Below are 15,170 nucleotides of genomic sequence, written 5' to 3'. Positions count from 1 at the left end.
TAATCAAAATATACAACTCTTCTGTGGAATTCGCTTTTGATCGTGTGTGGAACAAATTATACAACATCAGTACCCTGCATCCGAAGATGAAAGAGAAGCAGCGGGTCGACAGTATAACTGTACAATGAGCAATGGACTAAGGCGAGAGAGCTGTTATGGTGACTGAGCTGCATTGTGGACTTTCCTTGCTATGAACTGACTAGGCCGATCGAGGCGGGCAGAGACCCCAACTGTGGTTGGCCTCACTGACCTCTGGCGCACCACTTGGCAGTACTCGGGATCATCTGCTCGCCCCTCCGAGCGTATCCACTGGATCATGTTATGGTACATTGGGAAGAAGCGCATCTGAATTGCAAAATAAGTGAAGTAGGGGATGAGGGTGGCAGGCACCACAAAGAGTGTCAAAATCCAATATGAAGGTGCCGGAGCCAGCGCCTCAACGAACACCATGAAGGCAGTGGTTGATATGGTAGGGGTGATGGCTCCATAGGCCAGGAGGAACAGGTACCAAAGAGCAATTCCACCCCAGATGAAAATGTGCTGTATCAAAGTGAAGTAGCTGACTGAGAGCGCCATTTGGCAGTTCACGACCCAGACCACGCAGGTGTACATGGTGGCCCCAAGAACTTCGAAGCCCACAACCTCGCCACCTTTGCGGAAGGCCTGGTGCTGGAAGGCATAGGTGCAGAAGTAGAAGATTGTGATGGCATTCAGGATGCCGTTGAACATCCAACCAAGAAGTCGGGTCCAGCTGAAGAGAACATTTTGTACACCTTCTTGGTAGAGCATGGGAAACTGCATTGAGAAAGAGATCAAATTCGGGATTAGTTCATAAAGCAAGCATGCAATGCCCGATGAGGAAATTACGGAAGTTTAGATTGCTTCGAATGAGGTTTATATTCTTCAGGGGCAAAAGTTCATGATTTGATGAAAATAAATGTATTTATATGTGATCGAAAAACAAACGTGTTTATCAATGATGGGGGGTGAAGGGCATACCTTGAGGCAAAATCGAGGAGAAACGTCCTGGTCGAATACCCCCAAAGCAATCACAGGGAGTGATGTGAAAAAGACGTTATAGCATGACAAGAACCAATCATTATATGCAGCTTGCCCAGAGAATGTCGTATAGGCCTCAAACAAGAAGAGAGTGAGACCAAATGCGATGTTCTTGTAGAAGAAATAGCATATCTGCAGAGAAGTTAGAGGAACATGTCAAGCACCAGGCTGCAAAGAAGTGATTCAAGTTTAAAATGTACAAGTCGAGAGGTTATACCATTGATGAGATCCTCCTATAACACCAATGCCCATGCACAAGTAGCAGTCGCTCTAGAAATCTAAACTGAGCGATGGCAACATCACTCGACATGACAGCCTGAAATTGAGCATTGTTCCAGAAAAAAATTAAATTTTAATACTTAGAAGACCAGAAATTCATGCAATCTAAGGGAGCGGATAAAAAAAGAAAGGATAAAAGGGATTCAGATAGAAAAGTCCAGTCTGGCATCACATTCTTGTGCATCCTTGTAAATATTTTCTCTGGATTGACGTTACTGACCTGCATTCCTTCAGCACCACTGATACCAACCCCAATGTCTGCTTCTTGAAGCATGCCCACATCATTGGCTCCATCACCAATTGCTAATGTGACTTTACGAGTGCCAGTTTTTACAAGTCGTGTGACCTGGAAAATTCAATGATGCCTTCATTCAATTCAATACAAGGAGGATTAACTGAAACAGAAAACAAGGGCAGCGATATTATTCAAAACTTTGCCAGAACTCACGAGGGCTTTCTGTTTGGGAGATGAACGGCAGCATATAACTGATGCACAGCCAACTGCCAGTAGTAAGAACATGTCCTTGACGTCATCTTCCAAAGCATATGTAAGTGACTTCCCATCAATGATCAAAGCTAATGATTCAGTACTTGATGGACTAATAAGTTTCCTCCCCTCACTTATCTGATGGACGACACTCTCCTTTGATGCCTGAAGTATCAACAACAAACTGTAAATATGTTGAGAAGGACCAAATTGAAAGTTCGATAATCAGGTGACAATTCAGAATACAGAAACCTTATAGAATGCAGTCCCAAATAATAATATTTCTAAATTTAATCAGCAGATTAGACAAAATGCAAAAGTAGTTAAATTCATCTTTAATCTTCTCTTTCATATAACAGTCAATTAAGATGCAGTGAAAGGAAATATAATAAACTGACCAACCTTATAGGATGTAGTTCCAAATAATATTATTTCTAAAATTAGTCAGCAGATCAGACAAAATGCTATGGTAGTTAAATTCATCTTTAATCTTCTCTTTCATATAACAGTCAATTAAGATGCAGTGAAAGGAAATATAATAAACTGACCAACCTTATAGGATGTAGTTCCAAATAATATTATTTCTAAAATTAGTCAGCAGATCAGACAAAATGCTATGGCAGTTAAATTCATCTTTAATCTTCTCTTTCATATAACAGTCAATTAAGATGCAGTGAAAGGAAATATAATAAACTGCCCAACCGATAGGGAGGCTCCAATTTTATGAACCCCCCCATTACATGTAAGAGTAATTAGTACATAGAAACAGCTGAAATAACAGTTTGTTTATACAGTCAATAATCAAGTATCTGCCCGAGATATTTTGTTAACATCCAGATTAAATATACATTTCATCCCAACTCTGGTTCATCCTACAAGAGAAGTCATACTATATTAACACAAGGAATGATAGCTTAAGACTGTGACGGTTGATCTGAGTGCTTGTAATTCAAACATGGACTTCGGGAATCTTATCATGATGACAAATGTAGCATAAATCTGCCCAGTGCACAAGGAAATGAATATCATCAGAATGTGAACCAAACGCATAAAACAAGTTTGGGCATAACTAGGTGGCCATAAAGGAGTCATCCATGATGTTTTATTGCAGTGCAACTTCCCTGTGTTTGAGTTACATCTTCAATCACTTTGTTTTAAGATTTTTTATAAGCAGAGGAAATGGAGATTTTTTAATAAACAACCTAGCAACTGCTGACTCTTATTTTCAGCCACGAAAGATAAGCTTAAAGCCTTAGTAGCTAGAAACTTATGCTAAGGTTGGCATACCCACTTGTAAACTCATCCATACTCCCGATTCCTTAATGTTTCCTCATTCTAATCTCTGTTGAGAGACCTATTTCACTGAACCCACATCAGAATTCAGTCACACCTGCTCTTGATTCTGCCAATTAAGCTTTAAACTGTTTATCTTCCTTCTATATCTTTATCAATTATTAGGATAGCCTTCACTATTTAGAAATTTGAGCTGCCAGGTCAGGTACACAAATAGTATCTTGACCACTTAAAATTATCCTGATTCAAATACCCTGATATGAGGATGATCTTCGGTTAATAAAAAGGCAAACGAATTATTGAATAGAAATATTTTCACGAACATAATAATAGAATAATAAACAGTAAATTTTACCTTAGCAATAGCATCCTTGTTTCCAGCTTTCTCCAACTCTTTAAGTTCTGGCGTTTCCAAAGTGATGATTATCTGCTTCATTCCTTGTCTTAGTAGACTACAGGCAAAGCTGCAAAAATTAATGAAGGTGACTGGGTAAGAATAATGTACAAGAAGATTGAGAACACCCCCATACAACAAGCATTTGAAACTGGAAATATGTATTTCAAAGGCATACCCTATATTGACGGCTGTCTCCATCTTGTCACCAGTCAGTACCCATATCTTGATTCCAGCTTGTGCAAGTTTGTCAATGCACTCAGGTACCTGTTGACCCATTTTAGAAGAAATAAGCATTAGCACATACAGCATGGTTATAAGATTCACATGTACAATTCCTTGAAAACCTTCTACACACCCCGAGCTGTAGTTTGTCCTCAACAGCGGTGGCGCCAAGAAGAATCAAATCTCTCTCGATCATATCGGCAGCTTCCTCGATTTTTTCATCTCTATCAGCACTAACTGAATTCTTGGCCGCCGTGAAGCTTTCATTGAAAGTCATGTATTCTTCTTCATCGAGTTCACGACATGCAAGAACCAAGGTCCTTAAACCTGCATCAGCATACTCATTCATATGTTCCTTGGTTTTTTCCTCAAAATCCCTTCCATCCTTTGCAAGCCTTTCAAACATAACACTGTTTATATCCAAGGAAACAAAGGTCAGGACAAAATGTTGGAGATTTTGGATGCATATCTTTTTTTCAAAATAGACGATGAGAAATGAGAAACTTGGCTCCCTTTTAAGATTTAGTTAGACTTCTTAGACAGATTGGTGTAGTAGCTTACAAACCTGTCAGCACCTTTGCTGAGTAATAGCAATTTCCCCTCCTCATCTCGAACTATCACAGACATCCGCTTCCGAGAACTATTGAACTCCAAGATATTTAGAAGCTTGTATGACCTACGAGAAAAAGAAAAAAATAGATTGTAAGTTGCAATTTGATTAGAATTTACCAGCAAGTCATGAAACTGTTCCATCAGCCTTGAGTATATTTATTTCTCACCTTTCAACTGTCTTGCCTGACATGGGATCCAGTTCATTCACAGAGATGCTTGTCTGTGTCCTCTGGTAAAATTCAAATCCCAGCTCCCTTGCCGCAATAACAAAGGCAGCCTCATCGGGTGACTCGGCTTCATATGATATCTTCCCAGAGTCTTCATCTTCTTCAGGTATACAAGTATGGCAGATTGCCAACAGCCGAAAAAAATCCTGAATAGCATCAGCACGAGGCTCATGAACCCAATTCCCATTCATGAGACGTCCGTCCTTAAAATTAAAACCTTTAATTGCAGATTTTGCATCCACATGATTTTCTTCGTGTTCTTCGTTATCAAGCTCATTAACCATTGGGGATCCTTTTCTTCTAGCCATTGCTCTCTCGATCTCTGTGACTCCGCGTCCATAAGCAGTTCCAGCAATGGAGCATTTAATAAACTCCATTGAATTGCAAGTCAGGGTTCCAGTCTTGTCCGAGAGAATTGTGTCAACTTGGCCAAGTTCCTCGGTCAGGTTTGATGTACGAGCACGAGCAGGCGTGTCTGATTCCTCGTGATACATTTGAATATCTTGGTTGATGAAAAAAGCCTGCAACACCTTGACGATCTCGATGGATACATACAGAGAGATGGGGATGAAGTAACTATACAGCATCATTGCTGTCAAAAAGTGCAATATTGCTGCAATAGGTGCTTTGTTAGGATCATAGAAGATTGTAGTGTCATCTGGTCTAAGGTACCATCTCTTCATCTTGCCATCTTCTAAGTCTTCACGGGTTGCGATGCCAAAGAAAATCGAGCCGATAGTTGAGATCAAGACCAGAGCAGATAGGAGGAGGTAAATGATTTTATCCATTTTCCTTTCAATTTTGCTCCTTTTGGATGGTGGATCTGTGGCATTTTGCATGACTTTTGTGTCATGGCCTGTGAAAATAACAGCCCCATATATGTAATCGGTGTTGCGCAGCTTAGAGTCCCTAAGAAGAAGTTGCTGAGGTGAGAGAGGGTACTGCTGGTCCTTCAGTTCCATGCTTCCAACAAAAGTGTAGAGGTTCGCATTTGGATCCTCGCATCTGATTATTGCTTGAAAATCTTGGAAGCTAGAATCAGCTTGTAAATCTGAGGTTGCCTCAAATGACTGCTTCAATTTCAAATTTGTTTCTCCATCAAGGTTCATGGTCTCGACATAACATACTGCATCTGCATAACTGGATGAAAGCAAAATGAGGTCGGCAGGGAAAAATTCATCCTTCTCCACCTTCACTATATCCCCAACTCTCAGCTTCTTCCATTCTGTATAGTCAAAGTTACCATCCTGACGATGCACTTTAACTTTTCGGTTGTTCACCTCAGAATCCTGGAAAAAGGTATTGTTCGCAGAAGCGCACATTAAGTTATTACATACAAGCAAGTCAACATGAGAAGATTTGGGAAGACACTTCTTTGGCAGCCCAATTATAATAGCACATTTGGATAAAATTTGGAAGGAACTGGTATTTGGAAGATGAATCTTTTAAAAAACATAACACTAAAACAAAATTGAGCAACATAAATGATAATGTTTGGTTAAATATCAGCAAAAGAAGTGCACAAATCCCCTTTTTCTTTCAGAAGTAATAGCGAAATCAGCATTCCTTTGTCTATATCAACTGATAGAAGATTCTCACTCAATCATTAGAAAAACCCAGTCAGACAATTATAAAGCTCTTGCTTTCACTTCCATATCCTTCAGAAAGGCCAGAGTTAATTATGTAACCTAATTGACACCGTTGAGACATCAGCATACATGATTATGTTTAGCATTTGCACCATCCCGAGAAAGGAAAATTCTTTTTTTTTTCTAGTACAGGGAACTTCCTACTCACTAAATCCTGGAAATTTTCTAGATTGTAAACAATCTATTCTGTCAAGTATCTCATCTAAAAACATCTTCCTCTCTTCCCCTCTCAAACTTTAAGAAGGTTAACATGTTCTGATCGATGAAATTATTCAATATGACTACTACCAATGCTACTATAACAGAAACAGCCATACTCGAAGTCCTTTCTTTTATTGCTTGCCAATTATTAAGCTCATCAAGAAACCCAAAATGATTCAGGAACAAGTTCAGACAGAGATGCGATCCGATCCAACAGCACGGTTATTAAGATAATATATTTCAAAAATCATCATACTGGATTCAAAATTTTCCCAAACAAGAGTGATAAAATTTACCTGCTGGTTGCGCCTCCAATCTTCGACGGCCTCCTTCGCCATGGTTGCTCCAATCACGATAATTAGCGGGAGAATTGCACTCACAGCACTGTAAGGAGCCAAGGGGGTGAAAGAGAGACATCCGGAGACCAGGAAGTAGATGTTGGCAACCCTCCTGAACTGCTCAAACAAGGACTTAGGAATGAAGGTGGCCAATGTATACTTGGTGGTGGAGACATAGTTGGATCCATAGTTTAGGTTGATGGCATGTTCGCGATCCGGGTCATTGGCATAGACTACTCGGGAGAAGCCCGGGCGTCCGATCTGGGAGTGGTCTTCTTTGAACCCCGACCTACCGCATGCAAAGCTGTATAATTTACTAACATGGAACTTGCTTCTTCTCCCTCTAGCCATCTCTTATAGTCAAGTCCCAAGGGATGAAGCCACCCAAAATGCAATCACTACCAGTTTGCAGCCAAGTGGAGTGATAGAGAAATTTTTTTTAAAAAAAATCTAATATCCAAAGAAAGCAAATGAATCAGGGACCTGGAATCAAAAAATTCAGGGAGAAGGGGGAGAGGAAAATCCCAAATCACAATCTCTTCAGAAACTGAAGCTCCCAAAATACTCAAACGAACAGCAGAATCTGGAGTTTAAAATTCCTAAAGCTTCTTCTTTTAAATCACTCCCAGGCTTAATAATCCCCAATCAGCAGGAATAACAAAAGAACAGAGCTTCCGTGTCCGAGAATAAAGAAGAAAAGAAAGAACAACGGAGCCCAGAACAAACCAAAAAAAATGCCCAAAGGAAACAAAAGATCCCACCTTTACCGCAAGTTCAAATACAAAATCCCACAAATAGATGAAATTCGACAATAAATCACCAAAAAAAAAAAAACCCCAAGCTTTCTCTATCTTTCGAACACAGAATGCCGGAGGTCAGACTCTGCGAAGAGCTATAAGAGGCTCCGGGCAATAAAAGGCAAAGAGTTGGGAACAGCAGACCATCTTCTTTGAAGCCTTCGCCGTGGCGGGCGGCATCGCGTTGAACCTTCAAACCGTGCCGTGCTCCAAGTCTCCCCCATGACTCGAGCACAAGCGAGAAGAGACAGGAGAAATCCCGCGGAAATCTCACGTGGAAGCCCAAGAAAGAAATAAAAATCGAAATTTTAGGCGAAGAAAATTGTCGCCGTTCTAGAAGGTCAACTTCACCAACATGGTAATAGTCAGAAGCCGGCTTTTGACGGCGAATCTGACGACTTCCCGCGGGTGGTGCCCGAAATCTCTGCCTCCTTTCCTCCCTCCCTCCCTCGAAGGTTCTTCTCGGCAGAGCATGGCGCCGGGGGGACATGAGAATACGAGCCGAGCCAATAGATTTTGGTGGAGCCAAAAAAAAAGAAAGAAAAAGCAAAGATATTAATTATAAGATCTCCCGAGTTTATCAACTTAATTTAAATTGCAGGTTGGTATTAATGCAAATCATTTAAGTTGCAGTTTCGTATTAATGCACGTCAACTACTACATTGTGCATTATGCCTGGTAACAATTTAAAGCTCATACTAAGTTTGGAAGGAAGCATATGTTGATTTTCTTAACCTTTTCGACTCCCTTTTTTTTTGGGAAAAAAATACTAATTATAGCGATTACTTATTTTTTCGCTAGTTGAGGGATTAAGTTGTTGACTCCTACTCAAAACAAGCTTCCTGTTCCTTCAACAAGATTATCTGCAAAGAACGTGCTTTGCTCAGGAAATCTATAACAAATTAATTTCCTATGATATTTTATTTGCAATTTGATGTATAAAGGGTGAAGGAAGTAAAAAGAGAACCGGCATGTAGATGGGCGATTTAATTGAAGATACTTTGAAGATGCATTTAATTTTTAGTACATCTCCAGTTTTATAATATTTATTTACCATTATTAACTTTTTGCAACATACACCTTACTACATGAATATATAATTTAACAATCTTCTTAGATAACATAATACCCATAATTAATTTTCCCATGCATAATCAACTATACCAAGTTACCTTAAGTCTTCTTTTCTAGAAGGCAATGGGGGACAATTTCACCAATCAACTATATAGAAATGATAAATTAATGAATCAATAAATACATGTCTCGTACCGCCATTTCATCAAAAAGAAAAAAAATACATGTTCAGTAAAGATTGCACTATTTAATTTTAAAAGCTTTGATTTATCTCTAGAATCCTTAAACAATTTTTTCTTTTAAATGTTGAGACTAACAGCCCTATTCAGATTATAGAACTGGAATATGGAAGTGGGAAGGGGGAGGAGCATGGCTTCTGGTTTGATTAAATATGGGCATACACTTAATTATCAAGTCCATATCCAATTTCCTCTCCATTATGTAGAAAACTCCATACCAAATCAAAGCAAAAGACTGTACCTACTTTTATGCATGGAATTCTCTTAAAGTGGGTCCCTAATTTTTATCCACCATAAATGTACTTCATGTGACCCACGTGTCTCTGGGTCTTTGGGGACGAAAAGACCCCAAGTACTGTTCCCAAAATGCCCTCTTTATCCACCTTTTACTCGTTATTCCATGAATATTATGGGGGCAGAACGGGAATAGTACGGGTCTTCTCGATGTGCAGCCTAAAGGACCGCGTGGAAATACGATTGCGGTTAGGGTTGTTTGGGGAGGGTCAGAACGGGAATAGTAAGGTGGGAACTTTGTCGGCTTCTTCTAGGGGTTGGAAGCGGGAGGTGCTTTGATTTTTAGTTTTTCTCCCGCCCTCTTCGGATTCTTTGCCGGCCTAGAAATCAAACTGCTAGAATTAGAATAGTAACATTTTTTTTCCTAAAACAAATTAATAACATGACAACTCAATATAGCAAAAAATTTATATTTTACACCATATATATACATATACATATGCATATATATATATATATATATTATATAGGATAATACATCACGTCAATCATCTTATCTAACTTTTAGAGATCTTATTCATCTCAAATTAAAATTTATAGAAACGACATCAAATAATTGGCATGGTGCACCGCCACATAACGCAAAATATTATTTATCACGGTGTAGCAGCCTTTGTAATAGAAATCGATATACTTGTTGTTTTTGTAGATAATGTTTTAAATGGTGAAGTAACAATTTGAAATTTAAATTTGAATAATAAAGTGATATTTTTTAACTTTAATTTTGAATAAAAGAGCAAACTTTTATGTATCGAGCCCGCCATTGAAACCTTAAGGCTAGCTAGGACACTTCAGGCACTCTGTTCTCAATCATTTCTACCCTGTACACCTGCACTTGTTTCTGAGTCTAATTGTATTTTAAAACTAATTGATATGACAAAATGTTTACTTCTAGAAAAATAAATTTGATCCAAAAGATTTGGCTGACGCTACTAAACACCAGGGATAGAAGACCGGTGATCTTCTTCTTTTTTTTTTCTCTCTCTCTCTTTGTATTTTTGAGGCCATTGAAGATATTGTTTTGAAATGGTGCTTGCAACATAAAGCCTGTGTTGCTGGTATAAATTTGACATGGAGAACAAATGCATAAATAAAGCTTAAAATATTACGTACATGCAATTATTATTTCATTTGTTACCTGATTACGTAGCATAGTCTCTACCGTGACGTCTTGGAAACATTACAAGGTCAGTCATAATCTTGGAATATTTCGGTTACCACTCATAAATCAATTACCACCTCAAATTAAAGCAGCATAGTCGCCTTCTTCAATACGAAGTTTCATGTTTGCATCTTTCTTATTCATCTAGTTTCACATCTGTTCAGATGCAACCTATCAAAGTTGTCATCAATAGTCTATTTATAAATGATTTTTTTACTTCTGACAGTCCTTTTTCTTCTGGTGGAAGTTCCCCTGATTGTCAAGAGGTAATGTATTTTTATCAATATGTTATTGGGTCATGTAAAAACAAACAAAACAGAGCAGGGAAAGTTCATGGCTGATAAGGCCCGGCGATGTGGTTATGCTACGTGAGAGGACATCTAAGAGAACCGTAGCTTTCTTGGGAGGCAACTTCAACTTTCCAGGGCTTCATTTTCTGAAAAATTCTAATACCGTTCCCTTTAGACTTAGGAGAGGAATATCCTTCCCTCAATCACCATCCTATACCCCACCACTGAGGGGAAGAAAGATTGAAAAAGAGGTGGCTGAAGGGAAATGAGATGTCTTGATGAGGTGTCAAATGGGAAAAGGTCTATTTATGTAAGGGGATTGTATCTTTTGTGGAAAAAAATAATTCATCATGCTTCGCCTGAATCCATTATTAGACCGCACAAAGTTAGCTTTGTGATATATACAGATAGATGGATAAAAACATCCAAAATATTTTAAGATACGTGCAGAATATGATCCAACAGTGAACATCACAAAAAAATATCAATTATTCTTTTTGCGCAACTATTTATACCTCAAAGCCTCATACTATAGAAAAAGCCAATGCCTCAGGGCTTTTCGATTCAAACATTGACAGTGCCTCTTTTTTCTTTGAAAAAAACCCTTCTATTAATATATAGTCAGCTAAAAACCAAAAGGTGGAGGTGTCCTGGGCCCACAACATTTTATATATGGTACATGATGTCTCGAAAGTGAGGGCATTGAGGTCAAGGATTTTTTGGTGCGAGCGTGGAAAATTTAACATCAAAGTGGGGCTCATCTAGAAGTATAACTATTAGTTGGATCATATCCACGGAGATGATGGACCAGTTCAATCATGAAGCAACACGTTTCATGCGTGTGTATTCACTCTTTTCTATTTTGTCCATCTATGAACGCGTTGCTCTACGGTTGGACTAGTCCACCAACTAAGCGATGGACTTGATCCAATCAATAATTATTCCATCCTAAAGATCCTAGGATAGGTTGGTCATAGTTACTATAATACTAATGTTATTGGATTTTATCTGCTACATTTAATTAGATGCTTGATGGGTGTTCACATCCAAACACATAAATGCAATATTCTAGAAGGAGGTAAATTTCCAGGAGTCAAAATTACATTAAGTTGAATATCTTTGCAACATCCAAACAAAATCTATGTTGAGATATAGACATTAGTTGTCTAGATTTTCATGGCTTGCATCACAAGAATGAACATTCCAAATAGAATAAATTTTCAATTCTTTGTTTGTGTTGTGTTTGAGTAGGGGGTAGCGAGAGCTTTGATTGGCAAACCTAATCCGAGAAATTAACTTTATCTATTATTCTCTTATATTAGTACTCATAGTAAACACAAATAAATAAAAATAATTATATATAATAATATTAGCCAATTAATTTAGTAATATAAGACAGTGGGGTAACAAAAAGTAAGTCTATATAATTTTATGGATGTGTCCATAGAGATTGTCCTTGGACTACTATTTTTTATACACCCTGCCAGGTTATACATGTATCTTCGCATGTCTCTTTTGTAGCAATGCAAAATATCATGAGCCCTCGCTGAACACATTATATATTCTCTTCTTCACTGATAATGGCTATGAAAAAGTAAAGTATCCAAAAAAGTATTTGCATAGCAAATTTATCTAGAACAGTTTTATTTGGATTCATAGCCATCTATCCAAAATATTTCCATTCTCTTGCACAAATTATGTGCACAACTCATGCATGATGCTAGAGACTTGTTTAGTTTACAAAAAAAAATTTCCTTGATAAAATATTTTTTTCTAGGAAGCTAATATCTAGGTATATGATGCCTGAAAAAGTAGTTTTTCATTTTTGGTTAACCATAAAAAAGTACCATATTTTAGAGTAGCTTATGTTTAATCGAGCATCTATTTTTCTGAAAAAATTATATAAAATATTTGTTTTGCTCTTATAAAGAGAAAGATCTTATTTCATTTTATCTAAAAGCTTAAGAATATTTTTTTAAAAAATATATACCAATTTTCAGATAGGAATTGAACCTTTTGATATCCTATATAAACTTTTTTATATAAAATATAAAAGTTTTATTAGGTTACTTTTCTATCTCTTTTTTTAAAAATTCTAACTGAATATGAACTATTTTTTTTTATTTTTTTGTTGATCGTACTTTTTTTTTTTTTTCCTACGAACCAAAAGAGTCCTAGTTTTATCAAGATGCCCTTCCTTACAATGCTGAGCCGATCGCTTGCAACTTAAACACCTTTCCCCTGGCCTTCCTCATCTTCATATCCTAGATTCGAAAATCTTTATGGGTGTAAGTTGTGATTCCGTGTGGTTTTAGTTTAGTCTATGCAAGAAGTATGCATGTGCTTTGTCTGTCAAAAAAAACTGCCATTTGAAACCTCACCATTCCCACATGCCACAGATCTCTTCTGCGTCTCTTTGTTCTAATGAGACCTTCGGAAGCAAATGATTCAATGCGAGATGTTTTGGAACTTTGGGTACCTACATCAAATTCATCAATCATTTTCTTTTAGAACAGAATACCATCATCCTTCACTTGGTAAGTCACATCATCACATGGGTAACTTCTTCTTTTTTTTTTTTTTTTCATATGTCCGAAGAATTAAATGGCAAAGGCAGCCGCATCCCAAGTTACCTGTAGTTTTAAGGAGGAACAGCTCATTAATGCCAAATGGCATTCATTTAACTCTCTCCCCTCCATCTTTTTTGGGTCCCTCGGAGTCTCTTTGCCAGCTACGGATTGGCGTTTGCTTTTTTGCCAGGGTATGGAACGTAGAACAAATTCTACTTTACGGACGGAGTACAGATGGGTGGGCACAATCTACCATCTGTTTTGCTTCTTTAAATTATTATTTGCATGCAAACAAGTAATAACAATCAACATAGAAAAAAAAAAGGCAGATGAATTGCAGACATTTCCCTCCCCCTTGCTTTTCTCTCGTGCCTCTAATTACATTTCATATGCGTACTTATGGAATTCCTTGAGCTATTTATTTTGGATTATTGACGCCTATTTTTAAACCTTTTCAAGTGTTTCCATAGACTTATATTTTTTGGCTGCTCCAGAAGATGAAGTTATCGTGGGACCTAATTCGAACACGGTTTCCATCAACAGCATGCATCGCTAATATAAAATGCTTCATCGCTGGCGTTTTTAAAAATCTTCGGCTATTAGCGACACTTATAAGCGTTGGCACATTTTATAATTCACGATGCGAACAAAAAACATCGCTGGTAGCACATTCGACGCTTTTATGATATTTTAGAAAATATCAGAAATAAAATTACCAATATTTTTTTTTGCATCGATATATACATTAAAAAGCATCGACAATCCACCGGATACTTTGCCGATGTGGCGAGATGTTCTTTGTCATAAGGGCACAGTTCGGAGGAAAAGAGAGGGATATCTCTATCGATCTTGGAACAAAGGAGAGGGAGAGGGATGTGGGGATGTAGTTGGGGTTCGACGGCAAGAGAGTCCTCCAGGTGCGGCGAATCCTGCGGAAATTTCGGGGAGTGGGCGGGTCGAGGTGGAGAGCGGCGCTCAGATCCTGGTCTTGTGGAACCTCAGCTGACTTTTCCTGTCCAAGAATGTGTTTAGATTCGTTGCTAAATTTTTATTTTATTTAAAATTTAATTTTAATGCTGATTTGTGTTAGTTATATTGAGTCTTAGACTCAATAAAACAAAATTTAAGTTGGCATTGTTTTTGCCTTCTAATCGAGAGTTGACTCAGATCCCACCGTAGGCTTGTGATCGTTGTTTTACCTCGGAGTACTAAGACGTCCCTGGGAAACAGACTTTGCCTTTGTGGGAACGGTTCCACAACTTGATATCTTTAAGGGAGGCGACTTAGCTCCATCTTTCCTTCTTTTTTTTTTTTGGTAAACGGATAAATTAAACGATTTGAGTATATGTGGACATCTCAACCTCGAACCTTACCGTTCTTTCTATCTTCAGATGTAAACCGAGGCCGGAGCCACCAGCTACGGAAAATAATTGGCACCCATAGACCAGCTACGGACTGACCCCGCATCGTATGACAAGATTGATTCTCTTATACAAGCGGAACAGCCCAGAAACCTAAAACACACAATACGCTACTATTCTTACGGAGCCTTCATTCTTCCGAAATTTCTTCCTTCCATACTGTTGCCTCGTTGTTCTGACTTAAACATCAAAAATCTCTGATAGTGAATTTTTTACAGGCTACCCAGCTGCGCTCGCACCTCGGTATGGATACGATGATAACAATATTTGTAAAAATTTAAAAATAAAATATTTAACAATTGAACAGAAAGTTTTGTTGAATAAAAACGGCATTATCTCTATTTGTTTACCACTATTCATGTACGGTTAACTAAAAAAACTGATGCAAAATGCGTGAGAATGTAGTTTGTTTGATGGAAAAATTGAATAGCGGGTGAAAAAATGAGGGGAAACCATGGCTCACCCCCACTGTCTGATGCATCTGATCAGATATTCGTTTGCAGGCATTCTTTCTACTTTCATTACTTCAAAAAGAAAAGAAAAAAAGGCCAAACATGAT

At 38.0% G+C, this 15,170-nt stretch overlaps 1 protein-coding gene across 1 annotated transcript; it reads right to left on the bottom strand.

Moving 5' to 3' along the window:
• LOC103705841 (putative phospholipid-transporting ATPase 9) lies at positions 1-8,046 on the bottom strand. Its single transcript, XM_008789721.6, has 11 exons — positions 6,723-8,046; positions 4,517-5,865; positions 4,303-4,413; positions 3,871-4,147; positions 3,691-3,779; positions 3,474-3,582; positions 1,787-1,990; positions 1,559-1,684; positions 1,277-1,375; positions 1,000-1,191; positions 1-795 (listed from the first exon to the last, which is right to left on the bottom strand). Exons 1-11 carry the CDS (start codon positions 7,113-7,115, stop codon positions 154-156), a joined length of 3,591 nt encoding a protein of 1,196 aa, XP_008787943.2. The 5' UTR covers positions 7,116-8,046; the 3' UTR covers positions 1-153.
• Positions 8,047-15,170: the final 7,124 nt, after the last annotated feature.

This window comes from Phoenix dactylifera, chromosome 15, assembly GCF_051530095.1.
Source record: "Phoenix dactylifera cultivar Ajwa chromosome 15, Ajwa_hap1_PhDact_Kaust_v1.1, whole genome shotgun sequence".
NCBI lineage: Eukaryota > Viridiplantae > Streptophyta > Magnoliopsida > Arecales > Arecaceae > Phoenix > Phoenix dactylifera.
This window is presented reverse-complemented; position numbering and strand designations above follow the sequence as displayed.